Here is an 11411-nt window from a genome sequence, read left to right on the forward strand (position 1 = left end):
TTTTTAGCTATATAAACAAAAAGGGTTATCCACCGAGTGTAATATCTCATACCGCTTTAATGGAAGCATATGGAAAAGGCGGTCAATACAACAAAGCCGAAGCAATATTCAGAAGAATGCAATCTTCGGGACCCGAACCATCTGCTGTAACATATCAAATAATTCTTAAAATATTTGTTGAGGTAATATTTATACCTCATTTCTGTTTCTTGTTATTTGTATGATTTTGTATTTCAATAATCAACCACATTTATGGGATTTATGGATATTGCAGGCAGACAAATATGAAGAAGCTGAAGAAGTGTTTGAAGCAATTTTGACTGATGACACGGCACCTTTAAGTCCTGACCAACAAATGTTTCATATGATGATTTATATGTACAAAAAAGCCGGGAAGAACGACAAGGCGCGAAAACTATTTTCAATGATGAATGAAAGAGGGCTTCAACAGACCTCAGTGACTTATAATAGTTTGATGTCGTTTGAAACTAATTATAAAGAGGTTGCAAACATCTATGATCATGTAAGCTAAAATAAAATGATACTGTTTTTTTTAAAGGTATACGTAATTTTGTATTAGTGTCGTTTTGGTAATTTAATTGATTATGTAGATGCAAAGAGCTAAGGTGAAACCTGATGTTGTGAGCTATGCTTTACTAATTAGTGCTTATGGGAAAGCACGGAGGGAAGAAGAGGCGTTAGCTGTTTTTGAAGAGATGTTGGATGCTGGTGTAAGGTTTGTTTCATCCTCTTATGAATAATTAATGTGTTTATCTTGATTACAAAACAATATTATTACAGTATATGTTAACATCTTGCCTCCTCTTTATTAAATCTTTGGATAAACTGATTCAGGCCAACACAAAAGGCGTATAACATCTTGCTTGATGCGTTTGCAATATCTGGAATGGTGGACCAGGCGAAGATCGTCTTTAAGAGCATGCGGAGGGACAGGTAAATTTCTTAAACCCTGGCTAGCCAGTAAACGAACCGAACTTTCAGTGAACGGTTTGTTTTTGTTTGTCTGTTTAATAAACGAAAGAACATGAACAAAAAAATTTGTTCCTTTAGCTAAACAAACGAACATGATCACATGTCTCATTCATTCATTTATGTTTGTTTAAGTTTGTTCGTTAGTATATTCACTTAAAACTTTTGGCCCGTTACAACATGGTTTAGTCTTATTAACTTTATAGGCCCAACGCATTGTTCTTTACATTACTTTTAACTGGTTTTAGTTCAGTTATTTGTTCGTTCATCTATGTTCAATTGTGTTCGTTCGTTTACGTTTGTGAACCCAAACAGATATAAACGTGCTCATTTTCTTAACTAACGAACAAGAGAACCACGTTTGTTTGATTGTTTGTGTTCGATCATTTGCTCGGTTAAAGTAAAACAAACGGACGAACAAGAATATGCTTTGTTCGTGTTCGCTTACAAGCTTTCTACCTCTAATTACTTGTGTTTTAACAGATGCACCCCGGATCTGTGTTCATACACAACAATGTTGTCATCATATGTAAACGCATCCGACATGGAAGGAGCCGAGAAGTTTTTCAAAAGAATAAAACATGACGGGCTTGAACCTAACGTTGTCACGTATGGAACGCTAATCAAAGGTTATGCGAGAACAAATGATCTTGAAACTATGATGAAGAAATATGAGGAAATGCAGTTACATGGTATTAAAGCCAATCAAACTATTTATACTACAATTATGGATGCATATGGAAAGAATCGGGATTTTGGAGATGCTGTGATTTGGTACAAAGAGATGGAATCTAGCGGGGTTGTTCCTGACAAGAAAGCGAAGAATATTCTTTTGTCGTTGGCTAATACAGTTGAAGAGAAAGCGGAAGCTAGTGAGTTAGTTGGACAAACCGATCATCATTTTAATGATCAACAAACGGTTGTTAATGAGAATAATCGTTTTGATGCCGAACTTGATGTTGATGATGACGATGATGTTGAAGATTATGATGATGACGATGATGATGAAGATGATGATGAAGAAGATGAACTGACTCTTTCTTTTATAGATGAAAGGACAAACGAGTCGGTTCGCATTGGTGTATAACATACCTGTTGTGAAATTTCGGAGCTGCGATTCTGCATTTGTGAATATTCTAGGGTTGTATTAATTGATATATTGCGATAGTTTCAGCCCGTGATTGTTGCTTATCGGGCTAATGTATAAGGATACAAGTTTTTGTCGTATTGCAACCAGTTCATTATCCGTTTACTCTCATATTAGCTCGTATTATAGGTGCGTGTGAGTTGGTGTTTGCTAAAACCTAATTAAAAATCCGAAGTTCGGTTTTTGAGTTTTCGAAAACTGTTCTCTTTCTCTGGTTTTTGGGGTTTGAGTTAGGTTATGTTTCAGATTTATCATTTGAGCTTAATTTTTTATTCTATTTTTTTGGTATTTTTATTTCATTTTGTCAATTAATAATTGAATATTTGGGTTAAACTATTAAACTCTTATAATTTTGGATCATTTTCATTGCATGCAAAACTTAACCGAAATCAGTTTTTGGGAAAACACCAAGCAGAACTGTTGTTATTTTGGATATGGCTTTTGTTTTTTCAGTTTTACACGCACCTCTAGCTCGTATTGCAATAGTCACACTTGTTTTAGATTCCTTTTCTCATTCGCTTTTTGGGTGGGTCACATCAATTTATAACCAAGCCTGTTCATTTTGCCACCTCTAAATAAGTCACACTCGAGAAGATTGTGTTGATAAATACAACAGCAGAAAACAATACACCAAAAGCATTACATCTCTCGAATAATCTTGTTGCAGATTGTTAAAATATATTGGAACCCAATTTTTGACACATCTAAATAAAGAAAATTGATATGTTTAAAAAAAAATATATATTATATCAAACCCGCTTACAAAACAAACTTGCTTACAAAACACAGAAAATATGGATTATCTTCACACCATTTAAGAACTAAACCCTTCAAATTCACAACATCAGATCATGATACTAAAGGCAAATTAGGAGTTAAAACTTTTCTACCTAAAACAAAAGACAAACAAATCCCGCACGACCGCACAACGTTGCTTCAGCAACACACAGATCAGAATCTGTTCCTCGGACTTCTTGACCTGTGTCCACACATAAATAACTTAATTAAAAAATTTACAAGTCACAAAATATATAAATAAACTTGAAATATGCTTTTGTGGATAAAAAAATGAACTTAAATGAAAGAAACTCTATAAAAGAAATTAATATTTAATATAATATTTAATATTCGGCCCGTTGATTACATGTAAGACTTAAGTGGGCATCTATTCAAGTCATAACTACTTGAGTCCAACCAGTCATGTGAACCTATTTGTAACCCATTTGACCCGTTCGATTTCGTGCATCATTTGACCATTTCTAACCACAAGACTTAATTATGGCCCAGATTGACCCAGATAGTGACACATAACATGTTACACGGGCTGTTTGAATGTTGGAAATAATATTAATATTAAACATACCTTCTCCTATTGTTTCTTCTTCTAAATGGACCTTTGCTGAATGCCCAGTCAACGTTGACTTTCTGAGTCAGCAGTTCACCTCCATCCATTGAAGTTATTGTTTTCTCTGCTTCCTCATAGTTTTCATATTCAATCAGTGCATACCCCTTTATTATACATATGTCACGTCATAAATGGCATAAAACAAAATATAAAATATAAATTACATATTCAATCTAGGCCTGAATAATATATACTTTACATCACAATTTAAGTCTCCAAACATTAATTACAAAATTAAATGTCACCTACTATGGAATATCACCAATCATAACCAAAATATATATAATTCGACTGAGAGGGAACTGTGAAAAGCTACTTATCACTTGGAAATCAATAACTGTCTATAAATGTCAAACGAACACACACGAGGGCGTGTTCATGTTCGTTTTCGTTCATTTAACTTTAACCGAAGAACACAGGCGCAAACATATAATTGAACAATGTTTTATGTTCATATTCGTTCATCAAAAAAATGAACGAGCATAAACGAGCAAATGAACAAACAAAACGTGTTCATGATCGAACAAATTTATTTCCATGCTCGTTTGTTTGTTAAATAAAAGAGTGTGCAACCAAACAGTTCATGAACATTTGGTTCGTCTACAGGCCTATCTATAATACAAGCATAGCAGTATACAACAAGCAAATCTAACTAATCAGATCACTTTACCTTCACAAAACCAGTCCGGCGATCAAGATTCAGATGTAAATTCTTGATTTCCCCAAACTCCCCAAATGCATTTTGTAAGTCATCCTCTTGGGCTTCTTCATGTACTCCAGTTACCAGAATAATCCACCCTTCAATTGCTGCCAAAATACATATATTTCGTAAAACCATCACAAATCATAGAGATAATAAAACAAATGTAAAGAAAACTAATACATAAAAGCATGAGGTAAAATTATGGGTGCAAGCGAGCCAAGCCGCTCATGAGCTACTCGAGATCGGCTAGCTAAGAGCTCGAATCGAGCCACGCTTCAACGAGCTCAAGCCTAAAACTAGGCTTGTTTAACAAACGAGCCAAAACCCGAACTTCACTTGTTAGGCACAAGCAGGATCGCGTTACTAACGAGCCTATTACTTATATAACTTTTAGTTAAAATATTAGATATATATTGTAACATAAAATTATGATAAAAATAGGTAAATAATAAGTATTATTTATAGTATACATATATAAAGAAATTGATATAAATATACAAAAAAATAGTATAAATATAAATAAAAATAATAAACAAGTCCAGCCTGAGCCGAGCTCAAGCTTAAAAAAGTACTCACGAGTCAAGCTCGAGCTTAAATAAAGCACGAAACGAGCCGAATTCAAGACTGAAAAACTACTCACTCTCGGACTTTAGAAATAGAGGATGAATCAAGCCCAGCTAGAGTTGAAGTTTGAACAATTAACCAAGCTCTAGCTTTAAACATAGAGCTCGAAACGAGCCAAGCTCGAGCTTGAAAAACTACTCAAGAGGCCTAGTATTTATATAAATATACAAGTAATATACTAAATGTATATCTTTATAAAAATTATTTAAACATATATAATTATGATTTTAGAGGTAGAATTAAAGTTAAGGATTTTTAGAGAGAATTGAATACCTTAGGGCTTAGACTTAACTTATTTAGGTCACATACCATAATGGTATTTCCCTTACATATATTATTATTATTATTATAAGTATTATTAGCTTTTATATAGCTGTTAAACTGTGATCTTATTATTAATATTATTATAATTAGTAGTAGTTTTTATATAACTGTTAAACTTTGATTTCCTTTATTTTGCTTCATACACATGTACTTAGAGCCGAGGGTCTCTCTGGAAGCCACCTCTTTATTCCTTTGGATAGAGGTACGGTGTGCCTACATCCCACCCTCCCCAGACCCTACTTATAGCTTTGCTGTCGGTGGGATTTTACTGGGTATGATTGATTGATTGATATATAATTATGATAAAAGTAAGTAAATAGTATGTATTGTGTTAAATATATAAAAAACCAAAATATATACTAAGTATAAATATAAGTAAAATAATTTATAATTAATAAATAATAAACAAGTCTAGCCTAAGTGGTGCTCGACTACTCACGAGCCGAGCTCGAGCTTTAAAAATGGAGATCAAAACGAGCCTATCTCTAGCTCAAAAAAGCTACTCACCAGCCAAGCTCGGACTCGACTCTCTCCTTTACACCCCTAGGGTTACAGTTACTGATGCAAAACACTAACCTAAGACTACCAAATCAATTAAAACACGAACAAAACAACTCACATCGTTCCGGACCGGGTCCGCCATCGGAGCCGAGGCTATCAAACCGGCCGGCCATACGTCCGTTACGATCAGCATCAGTTTCATCACGGAATCCACGGCCTTTAGTCTTCTTAACTGAATCAATTAAACCACCAGTGATTGCAGATTTAAGCTTGGGGATGTGAGATGAAACCCTAGGTGACGTTGCGTCCACGTCAACGGCGGCGTCTTCGTCCATCAGATCGTCGTCATCCGCCTCGAAATCTAGCGTGTCCACGTCACCAGCGGTTGACATCACGGCGGCGATGGGCGGAGGTGTGGTTGGTTGTTCGGTATAGAGTTTTTTAGTTGGGGGAATAGGGTTGAGTTTAAAAATGAACCGGGCTCGGTTAAGAGTCGGGTTCGGTTAATTTCGATTAATTGCCTGGTGTATCTTTATTGTTATTTTTTTGTTTGTTTCGGTCGAAATTGGTTTGACTTATGCTGTTTCAAGTTAAGTTTATTATGTCGGTTTCAATAAATGGACGTTTATAGTAAATAGAGTGAGGTAAAAAATTTGGAAATCACTCAAACATACTAGCATCTGTTTTTGATTTTGGTTAAAGTCAATTAATGAAGCCACATTAACCGTAACCGTAACCGATCAGTTTTATCGGTTATGGTTATTTTCAGTTAAATATTGATATTAGCTGTTTGGTTTTCGGTTATGATTCAAGTTTTGCTCACCTCTAATATAAGCAAAATATGGCGATGATTGTGTCATGTCATAAACTAGCATTGCATAGATGGTTATGGTCCCATCACCATTTATATGGTTGCATACAAGACTTTTAAAGATTAAAAAAGGTAAACAATGCAAATAAAATGGTGAGATATGCATAAAACACTTTTAATTCAATACATTATTAAGCATTTATTTTCCCTTATCAATATCAATAACAACAAATCACATTATTTCCCAAATGGCAAGTCTTCCTAATTGAAGCTCAAATGATCATACTTAAAATTTCTACTCATCGGGTCGAAAATCCCAAAATGATTCTCCGTCGCTGCTTCACCATTATGACTTTGACTTTTCTCGTTCTCATCAAACATCGCAAACAAATATGTCTCGATATCTTTTCCGGGCTTCAAGGGTGTACCCTTCGGTGGTGTACCTGTTGCAACTCTAACGTGCTCGATCAAATTCTTATAGTAAGTTCCAGCGTTCTCTAAAGTTGTTACCCCTTCCAGACTGCCTGCCGAAGGCCATCCACTCTCTGACACCACAACATCCAAACTCCCCCCTCCAACACGATTTAGAGCTGCATAATGTGAGTCCAACATGGCATCGAAAAGATTGGAATATTGTAAATTTTGATCGGGTACGGTTCCTTGTGCGGTAAACAATGCAAATGAAGTATTTTTATTAGGAGTAGTGTCACCAAGGTAACCAAAGTAAGGATAGACATTGGCTAGCATTGGCAATTTGTTTTCTACTAGAAAACTGATTATTGGCTTAATAAACCCTGGATCTATATATTCACCATTGCTTGGTGGAACAGTGTTTGTCAAAAGACCATCGTAGGTTGCGGTCGACACCTTAATTTGTTTTTCTAGGCCCGCGTCTTTAAGGGCTTTATGGACGTTTTGCATGGCGGGGAGTAGAGCTTTCTCGTATCGGCTACTTTCTTTTTGTGGATCCGGATCAACTTCGTTTCCAACAGCAATGTATTTGAAGTTGACATCCGGGTAATGACTTAGGATATTGTCACTAACCCATGTGGTTGCCTCACTTTGATCGTTGAGCTTCTCAAGCTCGCCGTTAGGAACACCGATCATGAGTTCAATGTCGGTTCCACCAAGTGCTTTAAGTGTGGCTTGATTTTGATCATAAATTCGCATCCTGGATATGCCATTGTTTTGGTAAGGGTTACTGTGTCTTGTTCATTTGGCAAATTGTTACCGAGACGACCATTGCACACCCCTACATTTGCATCTGTTTTGCACCAAATGAAAATAATATTAATTAAACATATATCATATATGTATACATTCAGAATCAATAACATATATACGCTGAAAACTGTATAATGTATTTATATATGTGTATTAATTTTTGAATGTGTAAAAATATGTAGTGGCTAATCTGACACGCTTGAATGCGTATGCACTCAAGATGTTTGTTATGCTTACGACTGATATTGAATCTGTTCGTGTTACATTATAAACAAAATAGTTTTAAATTAAAGAGATATTATACCTGTGAGCATGAGAAGATTCACAAGTAGACAGAGTAGTAGAAGCTTTGATGCCATGATTCAGTTTTGTGACTATTTCTGTTGAGATATAAACATATATATAGTGAACAAAGTCCACGAGTCAACTTTAATTTTAAAATTATTATTATTATTATTATTATTTATTTTAGTAGAAGAAAAGATTTTATATGTAAAACAACCAAAAACAAATAAGTTATAGGAAATTTCCACACAACTAGTTGTAAGTTGTCTTATTGTTCATTGACTCAAATTTCTAGTTAAAAAGTATTTTGGTTTTATAATTTTCTATTTCACGTAATATTCATATCAATCCATTAGTTCTAGTGTATATTCAATGAAAAGATGTTTATAATCACTCCCAACCCATTTTTTCCCTCGATTTCATTGAGAAAATAACCACTCCTTTGAGGAGAAAATGTTTCATTTTAGTAGCAACAAAAGAGAAAATGTTTATTTTGGTAGCAAAGAGCATAAATAGTTTCACTACGTCGAGACAACTCTCCTTCTCGTTAAGTAAATGCACTTGTAGCTTTCTTGAGCTGTAAGGCCCGGTTACTGGTAGCCCTACTTTCGTGTTGGATTTACTCATAAACGCAGTTCTAAATATCAGAGTTAATTAAAACATTCGCGGAATAATATAACTTTAATAAAACATTTCAAAGCAATCCAAAACTTGTCTTAAACAACCAACTTGTCTTTCAAAATAAACAAAACATTAACGTAAACGTCTTGAGTCTTCCGATGCCAGCCTCTTATTCAGTGCCACGTGTCCGCTCAAGCGAGCTGCCTCATCCTACTCACCTGTGTGCATACTAAAAGTCAGCTACGCTGAGTGAGTTCTAGTTAATCATACATTATACAATACACATAAACTTATATTCTTTCAATCATACTTTCATACTTTCTTTTGTACTAACTTGCTTTCATATCTTACGTTATAAAGAGCATTACGCCCTACATTCCTCGAGTATTATTAGGGCTCGGTACCCTCCTTCCTCGAGTATTATTAGGGCTCGGTACCCTCTTTCCTCAAATATTAGTAGGGTTCGGTTCCCTAGTTCTCGAATATTAGTAGGGTTCGATTCCCTCTTCGTTACCATACAACCATACATCATACCTCGAGTATTATTAGGGCTCGGTACCCTTTTCGTAACCATACAACCATACAACCATCATTTCCTTCTTTTATTAAATTTATCACGTTCATACACATAAGCATACATATCATACTTACCTTATATATAGCGTTACAACCTGACAGTACGTGCAATATCCGAAGATCGTTCACGTACCATCAAGCAATCATTCATACATTTCACATTATTCACATAAGGCATACACTTATCTCTTAGGATAAGCGTATTAACAAACATATTGAGTATGCACACAGCCCCGAAAACATAACACATAAATGGGGCTAGAAACTCACCTGAATCCTGTTACGCTCTCCGTTAATCGTTATTCCTTTCTTGAGCTGTGCACGGCTAACTGTATAATATTTACATGTATCAATTAACTACTACTACTCGTATAGTATTTCTATCTTTATATAAACCACAACGAACGGGGGTCCTGGGGCAGCGCCCCTGGCAGCGGGGTCTAGGGGCGGCAGCCCCTAGCAGGGTCCAAGGGGCAGAGCCCCTGGCTGGGGTCGAGCTGCCAGGTCAGCTTGGAAAATTTTTATTTCCATTAACTGTCTTAACACATTTTTCATTAGGTTTTTAATTTATTTTCTAATTTGCTAACTCCAGCGAACTTATCATTAAGCGAACTTAACAATAAGCGAAGTTAGTGATCGGTGAAGTTAACCCTAGGCGAACATATGCCTGGCGAAGTTATCATGGGCGAACTTATCACCAGGCGAAGTTATCATGGGCGAACTTATCACCAGGCGAAGTTATCAGTTAGGCGAACTTGGCCTTAGGCGAAGTTATCAGCTAGGCGAACTTGGCCTTAGGCGAAGTTATCAGCTAGGCGAACTTGGCCTTAGGCGAAGTTATCAGCTAGGCGAACTTGACCTTAGGCGAAGTTATCAGTTAAGCGAACTTGGTAACTTGGCCTTAGGCGAAGTTATCAGTTAGGCGAACTTGGCCTTAGGCGAAGTTATCAACTAGGCGAACTTGCTTGCAAGCGAACTTGCATGAAGGCGAAGTTATGGCTTGCAGGCGAAGTTGCCCAGCTGCCGTCTCTGTTCAAACTTAATCACCAAAATCACCCTTATTTCATCGAGAATTTCTTGGATATTACGTTAACTAACTCCGCGATCATTCCCATGGCCTAGTTCGGGTAAAACTTAGCCCGGAAAGACATAAAGTTTGGAGCTTTCGGCTTAAAACGTTTAATAACAAGTCGCCGTACATAGCCATAGGTTTGTCAAGTTCATTTCCAACATCAAGTTTGTTACTTTACGTTTCGTTTAGACCCGATTTACTTTATGTTTAAGTTTCAAAGCTAACCGATCCTAAAAACGTAAACTTTAAGGTAAAAGGCATACCTTTACGCGTTCGGTGTGGTCGCGGTTTGCTTGGTTATCTCGTATCTAGCTCGTATATCGAAGGTCTAATAATGGTTGGCTTGATTTTGGACTCGAGTCCCGTTCTCTCTCTCTCTCGCGGCCGTGTATGGCGGTGTGTGGTGTGTGTGTGTTTTGGAGTGTGTTAGAGAATAAGATGGAAATGAATGATGGTTTAGGGTTTAAGGTTGGTTTAGGGGATAATTATATCCCTTAAAGCCCATGGACCTAAGGCCCATTTCCTTTAATCCATCTTAATTAGTCCAAGTCCATGATCTTTTCCTCATTAGACGTTAATTAGTAACATTAAACGCACGACAATTTAACGCAACATTCTCTATTTATTATTAGAATATTTAGGATGTTACATGAGCGCTGTTGTGGTCGATATAAACATGCTCCTCAAGATTATGGGTATCAAATCTTGCCTTGGCCACTGCACCTAGCCTGGCATGAACCCCTCTCATATTAAACCCAAAGCACCCCTCTATATCTCAGAACGTCCTTCTAAATGTCTTCAAATACATCAACGAGTACCTCCCCCATTACATAAGCAAAAAGTTTGAAAATTTTTGGGAAACACATGTCGATCGCGTGTCCTCGAAGTTCTCTTAATAGGTGTTGGAAAAATTTTAAGTGGAAGTTTTCTAGATAGATTCCATAAGGATGGACGTGATGCGTTGAACACTAAGGCCTCTTCACTCGACGTAATATGGATTTCTACTTTTTTTTATTTATTTGTCTTGTCTTCATATATCAAATAAAAAGATCTAATTACAATGGAGAGGTGGGTAAGCGGGCAACAAACTGCTCTGCTCCCCCCCCCCCCCATTTTAGTAGTGAACCC

At 36.3% G+C, this 11411-nt stretch overlaps 2 protein-coding genes and 1 pseudogene across 3 annotated transcripts; 1 reads left to right on the forward strand and 2 right to left on the reverse strand.

Moving 5' to 3' along the window:
* The first annotated feature begins 6 nt into the window (after positions 1-6).
* Positions 7-2470, forward strand: LOC143590684 (uncharacterized). The gene is made up of 5 exons (XM_077071090.1): positions 7-182; positions 275-523; positions 612-736; positions 856-954; positions 1474-2470. The coding sequence occupies exons 1-5, from the start codon at positions 60-62 to the stop codon at positions 2075-2077; spliced, it is 1200 nt and encodes a 399-aa protein (XP_076927205.1). The 5' UTR covers positions 7-59; the 3' UTR covers positions 2078-2470.
* Positions 2471-2889: 419 nt separating this feature from the next.
* LOC143590685 (RNA-binding protein Y14-like) lies at positions 2890-6119 on the reverse strand. The gene is made up of 4 exons (XM_077071091.1): positions 5813-6119; positions 4213-4349; positions 3501-3646; positions 2890-3116 (listed from the first exon to the last, which is right to left on the reverse strand). The coding sequence occupies exons 1-4, from the start codon at positions 6084-6086 to the stop codon at positions 3089-3091; spliced, it is 585 nt and encodes a 194-aa protein (XP_076927206.1). The 5' UTR covers positions 6087-6119; the 3' UTR covers positions 2890-3088.
* A 541-nt stretch (positions 6120-6660) lies between these two features.
* LOC143590686 (glucan endo-1,3-beta-glucosidase, acidic-like) lies at positions 6661-8088 on the reverse strand (annotated as a pseudogene). The gene is made up of 2 exons (XR_013145517.1): positions 8034-8088; positions 6661-7769 (listed from the first exon to the last, which is right to left on the reverse strand). The product of XR_013145517.1 is annotated as a glucan endo-1,3-beta-glucosidase, acidic-like (transcript).
* Between the last annotated feature and the right edge of the window lie 3323 nt (positions 8089-11411).

The sequence above is a fragment of the Bidens hawaiensis genome, unplaced genomic scaffold (genome assembly GCF_021521415.1).
Source record: "Bidens hawaiensis isolate Kalapana, Puna unplaced genomic scaffold, B.hawaiensis_p1.1 tig00038780_1, whole genome shotgun sequence".
NCBI lineage: Eukaryota > Viridiplantae > Streptophyta > Magnoliopsida > Asterales > Asteraceae > Bidens > Bidens hawaiensis.

Coding starts and splice junctions, on each gene's coding strand:
- LOC143590684 (XM_077071090.1), top strand. CDS start 60: ATGGAAGCATATGGAAAAGGCGGTCAATACAACAAAGCCGAAGCAATA. Junction 737..855: donor ATGTTGGATGCTGGTGTAAG/GTTTGTTTCATC, acceptor AAACTGATTCAG/GCCAACACAAAAGGCGTATA. Junction 955..1,473: donor AAGAGCATGCGGAGGGACAG/GTAAATTTCTTA, acceptor GTGTTTTAACAG/ATGCACCCCGGATCTGTGTT.
- LOC143590685 (XM_077071091.1), bottom strand. CDS start 6,086: ATGTCAACCGCTGGTGACGTGGACACGCTAGATTTCGAGGCGGATGAC. Junction 4,350..5,812: donor CGGACCCGGTCCGGAACGAT/GTGAGTTGTTTT, acceptor GTATTTTGGCAG/CAATTGAAGGGTGGATTATT. Junction 3,117..3,500: donor AGAAGAAACAATAGGAGAAG/GTATGTTTAATA, acceptor GTGTGGACACAG/GTCAAGAAGTCCGAGGAACA.